Source organism: Macaca nemestrina, chromosome 11, assembly GCF_043159975.1.
Source record: "Macaca nemestrina isolate mMacNem1 chromosome 11, mMacNem.hap1, whole genome shotgun sequence".
Taxonomy (NCBI): domain Eukaryota; kingdom Metazoa; phylum Chordata; class Mammalia; order Primates; family Cercopithecidae; genus Macaca; species Macaca nemestrina.
Window position 1 is genome coordinate 139,431,998 of NC_092135.1, and position 16,242 is coordinate 139,448,239.

Here is a 16,242-nt window from a genome sequence, read left to right on the forward strand (position 1 = left end):
TTGGGAGGCTAGGCGGATCACCTGAGGTGGGAAGTTTGAGACCAGCCTGACCAACATGGAGAAACCCCGTCTCTAGTAAAAATACAAAATTAGCCAGGCGTGGTGGCGCAGGCCTGTAATCCTAGCTACTTGGGAGGCTGAGGCAGGAGAATCACTGGAACCTGGGAGGTGGAGGTTGTGGTGAGCCAAGATTGACCATTGCACTACAATCTGGTCAGCAAGAGTGCAACTCTATCTCACCAAAAAAAAAAAGAAAACTGAAATTTAAAAATGAGAAAAGGTGTATGTGGCAGGCAGTAGAAGTAATATAAATCTTTTTTTTTTTTTTTTGAGATGGAGTCTCGTTCTGCCACCCAGGCTGGAGTGCAGTGGCACGATCGCGGCTCACTGCAAGCTCCACCTCCCGGATTCACACCATTCTCCCACCTCAGCCTCCCAAGTAGCTGGGATTACGGGCGCCCGCCGCCACGCCCAGCTAATTTTGTTTTTGTATTTTTAGTACAGATGGGGTTTCACCGTGTTAGCCAGGATGGTCGCAATCTCCTGCCTTCGTGATCTGCCCGCCTCGGCCTCCCAAAGTGCAGGGATTAATATAAATCTTATACAAACTTTTTCACAAAATAGATGAGTAGGAAACACCTACCAGCCTGTTTTATTAAGCCAGCATTATCCTGTTATAAATGACAAGAAAACTACAGACTAATACATGTTAGAAATGCTTGTTTCGGCCGGGCGCAGTGGCTCACACCTGTAATCCCAGCACTTTGGGAGGCCGAGCCGGGCGGATCACAAGGTCAGGAGATCGAGACCATCCTGGCTAACATGGTGAAACCTCGTCTCTACTAAAAATACAAAAAATCAGCCGGGCATGGTGGTGGGCGCCTGTAGTCCCAGCTACTCGGGAGGCTGAGGCAGGAGAATGGCGTGAATGTGGGAGGCGGAGCTTGCAGTGAGCCGAGCTGGTGCCACTGCACTCCAGCCTGGGCGACAGAGCAAGACTCCGTCTTAAAAAAAAAAAAAAAAAATGCTTGTTCCTCAGTGCCGTAAAGAAATAGCACTTGAACATAAATTCAGTTTCCTCAGCAAGGCCGTTTTTACTTTGTACAGAATGGGTGCACTCGCCATCAGTTTTGTCGCGAGAATACACCAAACAAAGAGGATCATTTATAACCTGATGCATCTACCTTACTGTTGTTTCCATTGGCTGGAATGGGACCTCACCTTCCTTATTTGTCCTGATTGACTAGCAACTTAGAACTTTTTAAAAGAGGCAAAGCCAGAGAGCAGAACAAAGGAAGAAGGAATGTTGAGAAAGGTAAAATCACCTTCAAATAAGGAAGAGCAGCAGGCTATGCCCTAATGCTTGCTTGGACCACCATAAGCATGCCAGGGCAAATTCAGGCTAAATTGTGGGCGCTGAGAACATAAAGTACGTTGATTTCCTCATCACGGCTAGCAGATTATTTAAGAATGTTAGCACATGTCTTTGAAAAAAATTTTTGCTTCTGAGAGAAGTTACTATTTATTCCTAATTAGATGAGGAGGAGAGTCTTTGAAGAAGAACTTCTACTTTACTTTTGACGTATACGTGAACTAGACATGGACATCTTAATTAAATCTTACCAAGTCCAGCAATATATCTAAATAAAAAGACAATGCACTTAGTTCTGCTGTGATGCAACCTGTGTGTTTCTAAAATAATCCCCATACCATACCATCCAACATGATGAATAAACACCACAGAGCTTATCAGAGCTTATGGAGAAGATAGGTACACAATACTCAGAACCTTCATCAGTGACACAATGGGAGAAAAGATAGGAGCACAAGAGTTATACCAGTCCACATGTAAATGGCTGAAAAATAATCACTACACCATATAAGCCCTGAGGTTTGGTTTGTGCAAGTGGACATCAGGAGAGTTGCAACTTGTGCGCTTTTGTGTAGCTGTGGAAGGAGGATTTTCTAAAGTTGGGAAGTCATAACACTAGGTGTAAACTGGGTGTGGCTCATAACAGGCGGTAAAGAAAGATGGCTGATAGATATTTAGGGTGTGTGTTGGGAATATCTCCAAGTGGTTTGATTCTGTTGGATGCAGAATTAAACACAGTTTTCTGTGTTCACCTAGTTTTTCACCAATGAGATCGTATATAAGCAAATAGGAAATTTGTATTATGCCGCTATTGTTCCCTAATATGTCAATCCCATTGGAACAAATTCTCATTTTCAAATTAGAACGGACTAAACAAATGGAGTTTATCTCAGGAATACATGGTGTAACATTCAAAGTCAGTGTCATTCACTGTAGTTATCAAAGAGGAAGATGATGTTAGCTGAAAAATGAATTGTAAAAATCCAGGACCCACTAAAGATAAGATAGTAGGCTGGGTGTGGTGGCCCATACCTGTAATCCCAGCACTTTGGGAGTCCAAGGCTGATGGATCACCTGAGGTCAGGAGTTTAAGACCAGCCCCGCCAACATGGTAAAACTTCGTCTCTTTAGTACTTTTGTAAGGTACTGAAATTAGCCGGGCATGATGGTGGGTGCCTGTAATTTCAGCTACTCTGGAGGCTGAGGCAGGAGAATCGCTTGAACCCAGGAGGGAGAGGTCTCGGTGAGCCGAGGTCATGCCATTGCACTCCAGCCTGCATGACAGAGTGAGACTCCGTCTCAAAAAAAAAAAAAAATCACAAACAAGAGTATTAATAATTTTAAGACAGTACCACTTAACAGTTACAAAAAATATTGTTTAGGGATAAATTTAACAAAATGTGCAAGACCTATACACTGAAAACTACAAAACACTACTGAGAGAAAACCTAAATAAGTTGTGTAAGATCTGCCCCATTTGTGGATTGGAACTGTTATTCCCTTTCTCCCCCAAATTGTCCCATATTTTTTCTGAGACAGTGTTGCTCTGTTATCCAGGCTAGAGTGCAATGGTATGATTTTGGCAACCTCCACCTCCCAGGTTCAAGTGATTTTCATTCCTCAGCCTCCCCAAGTAGCTGGGATTACAGGCACGTGCCACCATGCCCATCTAATTTTTGTATTTTTAGTAGAAATGGCATTTTGTCATGTTGGCCAGGCTGGTCTTGAACTACTAGCCTAAAGTGATCCACCTGTCTCAGCCTCCCAGAGTGCAAGGATTACTACTGGTGTGAACCACAGTGTGCAGCCCCAATTTTCAGAAATAAAAATTAACAAGCTGATTCTAAAGTTTAAATGTAAATGTAGAGGGCCTAGAACAGACAAAAACAGTTTAGAAAAAGAGCAAAGTTGGAGGATTACAGTCTCTGATTTCAAGACTTAACAGCAGTAATCAAGACAGTGTGGTGTAATCAAGACAGTGTGGTAAGGGTAGATACACAGATCTATTGAGCAGAGCAACAGCCAAGAAGTAGATCAATCAATATGATAAGTTCAATTTTTTTGTTTTGTTTTGTTTTTTGGGAAAAAGGCCAAGTTGATTCAGTGGGGGCAAGGTTAGTCTTTTTGCAGTCTGTAACAACTAGATGATTATGTGTGAAAAAATGAACTTCAACTCCTGCTTCACACTGTGTGTCAAAATTAACCTGAAATGATAGTTGATTTAAATGTAAAGCTATAAAAATTCTACAAGAAAATGGGCAAAAAATTTTTTGACTTTGTAGTAAGCAGATTTCTTAGGACATGGAGAATAAAAATTGTAAAAATATTTGTGCATTATTAAAAGTTGGCCTTCTTCAAAATACATCAATAGGAAAATAAAATGTGAGGAACTCAAAGTATTCATAGTACCATATCTGACAAAGGATATGTGTCCAGAATATATAAAAATCTTTTACAGATCAGTGAGGCAAATGACCCACTTACAAAGAGGGGGCCAAAGATCTGAATAGACATTCCACTAAGGAAGATAAACAAATAGCCGGTAAACCCACGTAAACATGTCCACATCTTTGGTCATCAGGGAACTATGCATTGAAACCACTACATGCCACCACACATCCACTAAAACGCAGGCACTCCAGGTGTCAGCAAGGATGTGAAACAACTGGAACTCGTATTAGTGAGCATGTAAAAATGCCACAACCAGTATGGAAGCCAGTTTGGTACTTCTTTAACAGTTAAGACCCAGCAATACCGCTTGTAAGTGTTTACACATAAGAAATGAAAACATGTCCATAAAGACTTGTATGTGAATGTTCATAGCTGCTTTTCTCAAAATAGCCCCAAACTGGGGAGAGCAAAGGTATCTAGAGAGTGGGTTAACAAATTGTGGTGTAGCCATACAATGGAATGTTGCCGAGCACTGCAAAGAAACGAACTACTCATAGATGCAACAGCATTTGTCAGTCTCAGAGCTGTGTCGAGCAAAAGCAGCCAGACACAAAACAGGCCATGCTGTATGATGCCATTTAAAAGTTTTAGAATAAGCAAAGCTGATACGTAGTGACAGAAAGTAGATTGGCGTTCGCCTGCAGTGGGGACTGGAGAGGGCAGACTTCACAGGTACACGAAGGAACTCTAGGGTTACACAAATAATCTTTTATCTTGAGTGGAGTTTGGTTATCTGAGTATCTACTTTTGTCAAAACTGTACAGTTTAAATGGGTGTATTTTAGTATTAACAAATTGTGCCTCCATAAAGTGGATTTAAAAGAAAACAGGTAGGGGGTTGAGGGTGAGTAGTGAAAAGTAGAACTAGAAAGCCACAAGAACCCTCAACTTTCAAATTGTATTAATAGCTCAAGAAAAATGAGTATATCAGGAAAACCCTAGCACACGTAATTGGTAAAAGAGAAACTATTGAAGAGGAAAGGCATAGGTTTTAAAATTGTGTCAGACTTCTAAAGAAGTAGGCAAGTTCACAAAGTAACAGATCAAATGCAAATGAAAGACTACAGATGTTGGGGCAACAGTCTGCAAGGGATTCTAAAATCACGAATGACTTATTCAGCGACATCAAGCAAGGAAGCCAGGTTGCAGACTGTCCGTGAGACAATTTGGTGACCATATTGCTGTAGATTCTAGTTAGAGTGATAAATAATTATGTTTAGTTACTCTCAGCCGGGTGCGGTGGCTCACGCCTGCAATCCCAGCACTTTGGGAGGCCGAGGCGGGCAGATCACGAGGTCAAGAGATGGAGACCATCCTGGCTAACACGGTGAAACCCCGTCTCTACTAAAAAATACAAAAAATTAGCCCAGCAAGGTGGCGGGCGCCTGTAGTCCCAGCAACTTGGGAGGCTGAGGCAGGAGAATGGTGTGAACCCGGGAGGTGGAGCTTGCAGTGAGCCGAGATAGCGCCACTGCAGACCAGCCTAGGCGCCGGGCGCGGTGGCGGGCGCCTGTAGTCCCAGCTACACGGGAGGCTGAGGCAGGAGAATGGCGTAGACCCGGGAGGCGGAGCTTGCAGTGGGCTGAGATCCGGCCACTGCACTCCAGCCTGGGCGACAGAGCAAGGCTCCATCTCAAAAAAAAAAAAAAAAAGTTATTACCTTGGCTACATTTATATGGGATGGTGGCTTAATTATATGAAAAGCATGTTTAAGAATAAAGCCTGTTGCCAAATATGTTACCTAATAGATATCTAATGTAAAGATGTTTGTGTCTGAAAAAGAGGAAAGTAGGTTGTTACTGTGATCAAATTTACAGGAGGGTTGGAGCAAGCACTTGAGTACTAAAAGCTGAAGTATAATTCCAGGTGCTCACACATGTTATAGGCGTTCCATCCTGAGGGCGCAGGAGTCTGGGATGGGCAGGCCAGACCTTTTTGAGACCTTCGTGAGCTGCCCGCTCCCACAGAGTCCAGCCTCACGCAGCTCTCAGTGCCGTCCTGCTCTTGCACAGCTCTGGTGGGAGTTGTTTGAATGAGCAAAAAAGCTGATCCCTTAGATTACCGCTCTTCAGGAGCCTCCCGAGAAAGGCCCTTGATGCATAGTGTCTGAGAAAGCAGTTTCATTTTCGTGTTGGTTAAAAAATTTTAAATTTGAAGAGAAATTCCCTCAGATTTGAAAGCTACTTCCTAATATTCCTGGAATAGGCTGTTTTGCCGTTGTATTTCTTTAGTCTAGGATTTAAAAAAAAACTTCTAACTCAAGCCTAAAACTTCGGTGACAAATTTGCCTGATGGGATTTCAGAATAGTATTGTACAGTGAAGCTTCACTTTCTCACCCCATACGTATGTTTCCTTCCATGGTTGCACTGTGCCTAATACTGTTTTCTTTCTAATTAGGGAAAACATGCCATATTTTAAACTCTGAATACCTCCCATTCCAGTCTTTTTTGTCACTACTATTAGAGAAAAACTATATTAATTCTGGCACTTTAAAAAATACTTTGTTACTTTTGTAACAAGTGAAACTTCTGGACCCAGTGCATTTGGCATAGATTTACAGGCCCAGATCTCTGTGTGTCTTGTTCTCTCGTTTGCTGACACGTATGTGAAAGATGCCTGGCCAGAATGGAGATACTAAAGAAAGTGGGGCAGAGCAGAGCTGGGTGCCTGCGCTGCAGTGATTCAGCCCAAGTGTAGCCTCATGTTCTGAGTTCCTTAAGCAAACCATTTGTTGATGTTACTCAAAAGCTATTCCAAGTAAAATAATCACATATACCCTTAAAATTAAGATCTATAAGTTAGAAGTAGCCAGTGGCATATTCTAACTGCTTTTTTAAAAGCTGTCTCTGATGACTTTCTCAGCTGTTCCCCACAGCTGTTGCTACTCTAGTCAGAAAGGGATTTCATCGGTTTATCCTCTCCCTGCTGGGCTGCAGAGCTCCAGGGAGCAGGGACTTGGTTCCTTCTTGTTCTATGTCGTGTCTCTGCTCCTAGACCTGTGCCAGACATGCGGAAAGGACTTAGCAATTACTGGTAAAACCTTCTTTAAATGGAGCAAAAATGTAAAGGGGCATTGCACCACAGTTTATTAAAAGGATGACTTAATGGGATAATAGGCACTTAGTCAAATTTTTACAATCATTTTTAGGCATGTGCAACACATTGTTCTTTTCATGTGTGAAAATTGCAGTTCACTTAAAATGCAGTCCTAATTTTGTATATCTGCACATTTCAAATTCACTTTTTTGTTCTTGATTTTCCCAGAATTGTTTTTTTCTGTAAGGGACAGGGTCTCACTCTGTACCCAGGCTGAAGTGCAGTGGCATGATCATAGCCTGCTGTAACCTCTAACTCCTGGGCTCAAGCAATCTTCCTGCCCTCGCCTCCCAAGTAGCTGGGATTCTAGGTACATGCCACCACACCTGGCTAAGGTTTTGGAGTTTTTTATTTTCTTTGGTTTTGTGGGAGATGGGGGTCTCACTTTTTTGCCCAGGTAGGGTCTTAAATTCTTAGCCTCAAGTGATCCTCCAGCCTTGGTCTTCTAAAGTCCCGGGATTATAGGTGTGAACCACTGTGCCCAGCCAGAAATAATTTTTCAAGAGATGTGTACTCCTTCCTCCGGCTTTGCAGAACTTAACAGAGGGTGGTTTAGGGTGCCTAGGGGACAGTCCAGCACCAAGTGCTATGTAGTACCAAGATCAGAAGCGCTTCTCCATGCAAAATTAAGACTTAGATGATAACCTGCAATGAAGCAGTGGAATTTGTGCTTCCTTCAAATGTAAAATTTAATTTTTGGTGTTTTGCATCTTTTTTGAAGTTAAATTTCAAATATTCAGAATATATGGTCACAGTAGTTGAAGAGAGATTCTCACCTCGTTGAAAGCTTACATGGATATGTGTCGCTGAATTGGTCATGTGAACTCAGCAAAGGGAGCAGGAAAGTTGCCTGACACATGGCAGTTGCCAGTGCTGGGAAACGGGGATGGGTTTAAAGCAGGAAGAAGACAAGGTGGCAGAAGGGGGAGTTTGCAGAGTGAGGGTTCAAGAAGTGAGCCCACCAGACCACAGGCCCTGTCCTGCTCACCCGTTCCTGCAGCTCGGGAAGCACAAGTGTTCTTGACACTACAGGATAGATATGTTCAGTTTTCTGAAAATGTGGTAAGTTTAGTGACTAGCAGAACTGATCATTGAAAACCTGCTTTACATTCTGTTTGTCAAAAATAAAAACCAACCTCTAAAGTACATTCCTCACGTTTGTGAACTGTCGTGTTTCTGATCGTATGATGTTCAAGGTCTGTAGTCTCATAGACCTGGATTCAATCTTGGCCCTGCTCCGGATAGTACTCCGACCTTGGGCAAATTAGAGTTTCTTTGAGTACACTCAAAGATCATACTCCAGACATAGTGGAACTATAGGTACTAAACACAGAATGATGTTTGCGAGGTGCTTAGCCCAGTCCAGGCCACGTGTAAACACTTAACAGATTGAATGGTGTCATATGGATAAGGTCATGACAGGGTTTTTCTTTTTATTTAAAGGTGAATCAGGTCTAGGAAAATCGACTCTCATAAACAGCCTTTTCCTAACTGATCTCTACCCAGAAAGAGTCATACCTGGAGCTGCAGGTAAAAACATTCCTATGTTACTGTAAGTGTAATTCTACATGAAAGTTGCTGAAGACTGCCTAATGAATGTTTTATGTCTTAACTCTGTGTTCTGTTTGTTCTTGTTCAACTTTGAACACAAGGAAAACACTTAGGGGGCAGGTGCTGCACCGAGGTCCTTGGATTTGGGCTGTAGACTTTCTTTGACACGTATCCATGGATCTATCCTCTCTGAGTTTGTTTTGTCTGTAAAATGTAATAAGTAGCTTCTGCCTATATTAAACATTTGATGGATTAAGTGAGAATGTTGTACATCAAAAATGCTGTGTGACTAGAAGATTGCTGGGATAGATGTTCTAATTCATCTACTGTTGGAAAGTTCCAGCACAGGACACCAGCATCCACAAATGCCTGTTGAATGAATTAGGCACACACAGTGAGAACCCAGGACTGGGGCTGCTGCAAGAATATGTAGGCCTTTCAGGATATTTTTGAATTCAGTTTTTAAATGAATTCGTCAATTCCTTTCTTTTCCCAGGAACAGAAATTATGATTTTTAATATTTGTGTTTTTAACCTTCCCAAGTAGCACAATAATCTTAGCTTTAACCTTCCCCTTTCTGACTCCTGTGGGATCATTTTTGCGTAATCCCCATGGTGACTTTGGAGAACCTACCTCTGCAGAGAGGTAGTGGACTCTGAAGTCACTAGTTGGGAGAATGTTGTTAGTGTGAGCTTTCCTCTTCGCATGCTGCTTATATTCCCTATTAAGTTTGTTTCTTTTCTAGAAAAAATTGAAAGAACTGTCCAGATTGAGGCTTCAACCGTTGAAATTGAAGAGCGAGGGGTCAAGCTACGCCTGACAGTGGTAGACACCCCTGGCTATGGTGACGCTATCAACTGCAGAGATTGGTATGCACCCGGGTGCCCAGGGATCTGCATTTGTTTATTTAATGTACTTAAATTTATAGATCGTGTTAATGAGCGATTAAGTTTGGGGTCGCTGTATATAATAAAACAGCTAGATAATTTAAAGTGTGTTAATGTTGACTTTTTAAATAATTTAAGGAATTTTATAGAGGAATTTTTCTCTGGTACTCTAGTAGGATTTGAGATCGCAAAGCCGGTCATCCATAGACTGCTAGTGTAAATGAAACACCTGGATTTGAGCCGTGGCTGGTGAACGAAATACTGTAGTACCTCCTTTCCACGTGGAAGGAAGTGAAACCTGTTAGAGAGTGGATTGAGTCGTCGTGTCTGTAAATGACTGCTCATTGGCATCATTTTCACAAATAAGGAAATCAAGTAGAAGCTAGAGCAGTCTGTCACCTGTACTGGGCAAAGAGTGCCACTTTCGCTGTACAAACTCCCTCCTTGTTCTAATCCTGTCAACCTGAAGCATCAGCTTCCACCACTAGATGGAAAGGGGAAGGTTCTTCTGTCTTTCTCCTACATTTAGGAATTTCTCCCTTACATGTGAAAGTGCTGTGCTGTTTCCCAGCTCAGATAAACCTGTTCTTGACCCATGTTCTCTACCATCCTGTTCCTCTGCCCCTCTTCACAGTCACGTTCCTGAAAAGAATTGGCAGCCCTGGCCAGGTGCGGTGGCTCACGCCTGTAATCCCAGCACTTTGGGAGGCTGGTGGGGGGTGCGGGGAGGGGCTGGTCACAAGGTCAGGAGTTCGAGACCAGCCTGGCCAACATAGTGAAACCCTGTCTCTACTAAAAACACAAAAATTAGCCGGGCGTGGTGGCATATGCCTATAATCCCAGCTACTCGGGAGGCTGAGGCAGGAGAATTGCTTGAACCCTGGAAGCGGAGGTTGCAGTGAGCCGAGATCACGCCACTGCACTCCAACCTGGGCGACAGAGCAAGACTCAGTTTCTCTAAAAAAAGAAAAACTTGGCAGCCCTGTCTACACTGGCCCTCTCTCAGGTGCATCAAAACCTATTCCACTCAAGCTTTTTTTGACTCCCAGCACTTGAGGCAATTATGCTTGGCATAGTTTCCAAAAACTTCCATTTGCCAAATTTAGGAGTCAGTCTTCTGTTCTCATCTTGAAAATGAATTATTAAATTGTATATATTTGGGCAGAGGCACTTGTTTTCCCTTTGAAGTCAGGGACCCCCTGTTTTGTACCCTATGATTATTGTTAATGTTTCTATTTCTCTCAGTTTTAAGACAATTATCTCCTATATTGATGAGCAGTTTGAGAGGTACCTGCATGACGAGAGCGGCTTGAACAGGCGGCACATCATTGATAATAGGGTGCATTGTTGCTTTTACTTTATTTCACCTTTTGGACATGGGTAAGTAATTGTTTACTGTGGAGAAGTGCTTTACTACATGGGTTTGTAACTTTTACCCAAACTCTGTATTTTAATATAAGAATTAAGATAATTTGAGAGAGAGAAGAGTTTTGTATGTGTTTTTTTTAAATAAGTGACACTTCTAAAATTAATTTTAGACTTAAGCCCTTAGATGTGGCGTTTATGAAGGCAATACACAACAAGGTGAATATTGTGCCTGTCATTGCAAAAGCTGACACTCTCACCTTGAAGGAACGGGAGCGGCTGAAGAAAAGGGTGAGTGAGGCTGGCCTCCTGCTCTCCCTCAGGTGCGACTAGGGGGCGTGGGGATGCAGAAAGGAGGGTGTTGGCACACTCAGTCTGCTCAGGTGTCGGGAGGCAGGGCAGGAGAATTTTTCCTGCATTTTAATGGTGGTTTTCAAGGAGAACCTAATAGTTATAAATTTTAATTTTTGCCTTCATGAAGGTATCAAAAATTTCTGTTCTTTAAATTCTCCTTATATTTAAAATGCCCTCTCTGAGTAGCAGTTGGTTACACACAAGTGCATTCCATAGGAGTTCAGTGACTCAAATACAGAAATGTGATCTCTTCATGAAGTTTGTTACTTTACCTAAATTCTTTACTGCAAATGACCTATACAAGGGTGTGTCTAAGTGGACTGGTTCTCTGTTCTGTTTGGGACATAGCAGTTGTCAGCCAGCAAACCGTCTCTCACCCCCGGCAGCTCCTGTGGTGCGCCCGTTTCAGTGCCCTCTTGTGTGTGTTTCTATAAAGCCTCTTTATTGATTCTCTGCTATGTATGTTTAAATCACTTGCTTTTTTCTGATTATACGCTCCTTAAGAAAGTCCAAATAGTTTGTATATGCCAAACTCTAAAAATACAAATATGTCACTGAACATACTGGTATGTGCACATAATCCCAGCTGCTGGGGCAGGGTAGCAGGGTACAGCAGGTGGTTGAGGCAGGAGGATCACTTGAGCCCAGAAGTTGGAGGACTTCAGCAACATTGTAATACCCTGTCTCTTAAAAAAAAAAAAAAAAAAATGTTTTTTAATAAAAGAATTTCTAAGCCGGGTGTGGTGGCTCACGCCTGTAATCCCAGCACTTTGGGAAGCTGAGGCAGGCAGATCACCAGAGGTCAGGAGGTCGAGACCAGCCTGACCAACATGACAAAACTCCACACATCTCTAAAAAATTACAAACGTTAGCCGGGCGTGGTGGTGGGTGCCTATGGTCCCAGCTACTTGGGAGGTTGAAGCAAAAGAATCGCTTCAACCCAGGAGGCGGAGGTTGTTTGCAGTCCAGCCTGGGTGACGGAGCAAGACTCCGTCTCAAGAAAAAAAAAAAAAGAATTTCTTTAATTACCCACAGAAAGAACAACTGTTAAGTATATATCCTTCTAGAACATGGCTTATGTTTTTGGTTTTACAGAGTGAAATCACATAATAATACTATTCTGCCATTTGATTTTTCTGTTTAAAAATATTTGGAAGCATCCTCATATATCCTGATACTTACTGGATGCACAGCATTGCACTGTATGAATATACTCTACGTTGTCCAGTTTCCTGTTGATGAATAATTGGCTTACTTTTTGTTTTGCTCTGGCCCCTTTTCTTCTTTAACCAAATTTACTATTTCTTTGCCCCTTGCTATTTCTTTTTGCTAGTGATACCCTCTGTCTGGACCAGTCTTCCCTCAGATACCTGTGTGGACAACTCCATCACTGAGCCCAGCGCTACACACACAATTTCACATCTCCATCCCCTGCTCTGCTGGTAGCACTCGCCCCACACTGCATAAAGTATTTCTCCAGTGTATTTGTTGGCTTCTCCTGACCGCTGACCCCGGGTCCTGAGATCAGGAATCTGCTTTGTTCACTTATGTATTACCAGACTTCCGAGTAATGTCTGGCACATAATAGATTTGTTGCATAACTGTTGTAATGAACATTGGTGCACATCTATCTTTTCACAATTGTGTGAGCCAAACGAATTCTTAGTAGGAAATAAAATTTAAATAATATTTAAATTTTTGAAGGATGACTAAATTTGCTCTAAAGTAAGTTCGTAACAATTTACATTTCCAAAGTGTACTCTTCTCTCCACCCCCTAAAACTGTCCTGGTTATGCTGCCAGTTTTTGTAATGTGTTTCCTATCTGAGAAATTGTATCTCATTTGAATTTGCATTTCCTTGATTGCTGAAGTGAGTATCTGTCCTGGTGTTGATGCCCGTTGGTGTGTTCTCTCAGGTTGCAGGGGCTTGGCTCTTGCTTTTTTATTGATTTAACAGATATACTTCTTATTTTTAGATGTTGAATATCACGTTGCAGATGATTTCACCTGGTTTGACTTTCATGTTTTCACATTTTTTCTGGTGTTTTTTTCCAAAGCAGTTTTTAAGCAGCACGTAGTCATGTTTGGCAGCCTGTTCCTAAATTGTCTCAAGTGCCTGCCAGTGTTTTAGGAAGTATTTGAACCTTTGAAGAACCCCTGGAAGCGTAGACGTTTTTATGCTAATAAATACTTTAGCAATTCCCACTTAGGGGAGCTTTACCTTTTGTACTCTGCTACATTAAATTTCTTTGAGATAGAGATGGGGGTGGTGTCAGGGTTAGAATGCTCTAATTCTCATCTCTAATCCTGTATGCAAAACACTTAGTGCTTGATTACAACATCTGAGGTGAATCAAAATACTTCGAGCTTTTATCCCTTCCTTCTTGGGCCTCTTTAATCACTTCTGTTTCTCCAGTTTCTCCTTGATGCCTACCAGTTTGTTCATTCTGCTGTATCTGAAAGAACCTCTTGCCTCCTGCCAGCCTCTACTAGCCTCTTGCCTTCACCAGCCTATCTTTTAGTCAGACACTTACTGGTAGCTGTTACCTGCCCTCCCCATGATCATGTTCATTCAGGCTTCCTGTCATCCACCTGCAGTTGCTCTCTCGTGGGCTTGGCCAACAGTTCAGTTCTCAGATGTGGGCCCCACCCGTGGGTTTGGTGTGATTGGCAGTTCTCCTGAAACTTCCCTTCCTTGGCTGCTGAGCCACTGTGTTTGCTTTTCTCTCTGCTGCTTTTTACCACCTACCTTCCTGAGCCCTGGAGGTCAGTATTCCTTAATATTATTTTGATCACATTATTTCTGTGGCTTCTGATTTGCCCTTCCAAGTATCTTATTTCTTGTTGTGAACCACACGTGCCCACAGGAGTCCTCTTTTGACCACTGATGAACTCCTGTCCTTCCAACTTCCCTGTCTCTCTAAATGGTCCCACAATTCTTGAAATCTTCCAGATTGAGAAATGTGTACATTATTTTTTATTCATCACTTTCTGACTCCTCTCCTTACTTTTAAATAGCTTACTAAATGTTTCCAAACTCTTCTCTCCTCCAAAGTATAAGCTCCATCTTTATGAGGCCAGCATAGGACAAAAGATGAGGTTGGCGTGGATGGGTAATAGACCAGGAGAGGGGCCGTGAGATGAGGACAAGTGAACAAGTTCATGCTTCTTATTGCTCAGTTTCTCCCAGAGATAAGATAGTTCCTCCCATTTAGGAATAAGGATTTATGTAAAGACTGAAGGTCGAGTTACAGAATCAAGGATGTAGAGAGGAGGGCCTTTTCTGGAGTTCTGAATTAGTACAGACATTGTGCTAAGACCAAATCTCTGATCCATTCAAGCCCTTTTTAGGTCACATTAAGGCTTTCCATTCTTAAAACCAGAGAGCAAATCCAGTGCACAGTTTGAGGTCAGGATATTTTCTGCTCACGTTGCTTTTGTTCTCTCTTCCCTGGATGGCTCGGGTACTGGGGTGAGACGAAACAAAGCTGTGACCTGCCTGGTGCCTGTTAAGAGTGCCCACCATCTAGTGGGCATTTGAGTGCTGGGGTTTTAATTGATTGACTGATGAATGAGTTCGTATTTCAACGTCAGCCCAGTTCTTTCTCCCCTCAAGCCCCATCCCCCACACTATGCCTGCTTGATAGGTCGGACTGTGGGATTTTGCTGCTGGCTGCTGGCTACCTGTTGAATGAAATACAGATCCCCCGGTCGCTAGTCTGGTGTTCATGGAACTCTCTACTTTGTAACTCCAATTTTTGTTCCCGTATCCAACTGGATGTCTTAGATTCCAACCTTTTGAATTTCTTGTTGTTCTCAAAATCCACTCCATGTGTCTTCTCTGTACCTTTGACAAGGTTTTTTTTTTTTTTTTTTCCCCCCCATCTGGGGTACATCTTCCTTCTCTCTGCTTTTAAGACTCCTGCCTGTTCTCCAGGGTCTTCTCATTCCTATAGCTTCTCTGCGGCAATTGCCCTTCTTGAGGCTGATTGTGATACGATTTCCATTTTAGCTGTTGTGTTGGGGCTATCGTTAGTCTTCCTACTGCTTTGTACATTGAGGGTAGTGGTGCATTATTGCTATTTTTTTTTTTTTTTTTTTGAGACGGAGTCTCGCTGTGTCACCTAGGCTGGACTGCAGTGGCACCAGCTCGGCTCCCTGCAAGCTCCGCCTCCCAGGTTCATGCCATTCTCCTGCCTCAGCCTCCCCAGTAACTGGGACTACAGGCGCCCACTGCCACGCCTGGCTAATTTTGTGTATTTTTAGTAGAGACAGAGTTTCACCGTGTTAGCCAGGATGGTCTCGATCTCCTGACCTTGTGATCCGCCCACCTCAGCCTCCCAAAGTGTTGGGATTACAGGCATGAGCCACCGTGCCTGGCCGCAGTTTTATAAATTTATTTGACAGTAACTTGCATAATCAGTTTGATTATTGACGTTTGAATGATTCTGATGTATTTCTTACACAATGAGTTAGAATTGGCTATAATAACATAGGCAGTTTGCTAAAATTGATCCTGGTTTTGTCATTCTCTCAGATTCTGGATGAAATTGAAGAACATAACATCAAAATCTATCACTTACCTGATGCAGAATCAGATGAAGATGAAGATTTTAAAGAGCAGACTAGACTTCTCAAGGTAAGAACTGGCTTCAAATGCACAACATAAATAACTCCTGTTTACTGTTGTCCATGTTAAGATGAGAGCGATTGTCTGGGTATGTTGCTTTAAATATATTTTAAGGCCTCGCAGTGGCTCATGCCTATAATCCCAGCAGTTTGAGAGGCCAAGGCAGATGGATCAGTTGAGGCTAGGAGGTCCAGACCATCCTGGCCAACATGGTGAAATCTCATCTCCATCAAAAATACAAAAATGAGGTGGGTGTGGTGGTGCACACCTGTAGTCCCAGCCACGCGGGAGGCTAAGGCGGGAGAATCACTTGAACCCAGGAGGCAGAGGTTGCAGTGAGCTGAGATCGTGCCACTATACTCCATCCTGGCGACAGAGCAAGAGTCTGTCTCCCAAAAAAAAATACTGTACAGCTATCACCTAAAGCTTAGAAATTTTATTGTAGGTTTAATTTGTTTTCATACAGTTTGTCCCATGTGGAAGGTATCTGACAGTTCTCAAGAAAATGTTACGTACCCCCAGATTTCCAATTAAAT

At 42.6% G+C, this 16,242-nt stretch overlaps 1 protein-coding gene across 4 annotated transcripts in view; it reads left to right on the top strand.

Annotated features, from left to right (window-relative positions):
* The window catches only part of SEPTIN2 (septin 2), a 36,031-nt gene that overhangs the window by 13,324 nt on the left and 6,465 nt on the right, over positions 1 to 16,242 (top strand). For all 4 annotated transcript variants that reach the window (XM_024790385.2, XM_011727761.3, XM_071073779.1 and 1 more), the window contains exons 4-8: positions 8,363 to 8,449; positions 9,216 to 9,339; positions 10,603 to 10,737; positions 10,896 to 11,013; positions 15,614 to 15,715. In XM_024790385.2, the coding sequence (XP_024646153.1) occupies positions 8,363 to 8,449; positions 9,216 to 9,339; positions 10,603 to 10,737; positions 10,896 to 11,013; positions 15,614 to 15,715 (566 nt within the window). The remainder of the gene's footprint in view (positions 1 to 8,362; positions 8,450 to 9,215; positions 9,340 to 10,602; positions 10,738 to 10,895; positions 11,014 to 15,613; positions 15,716 to 16,242) is intronic.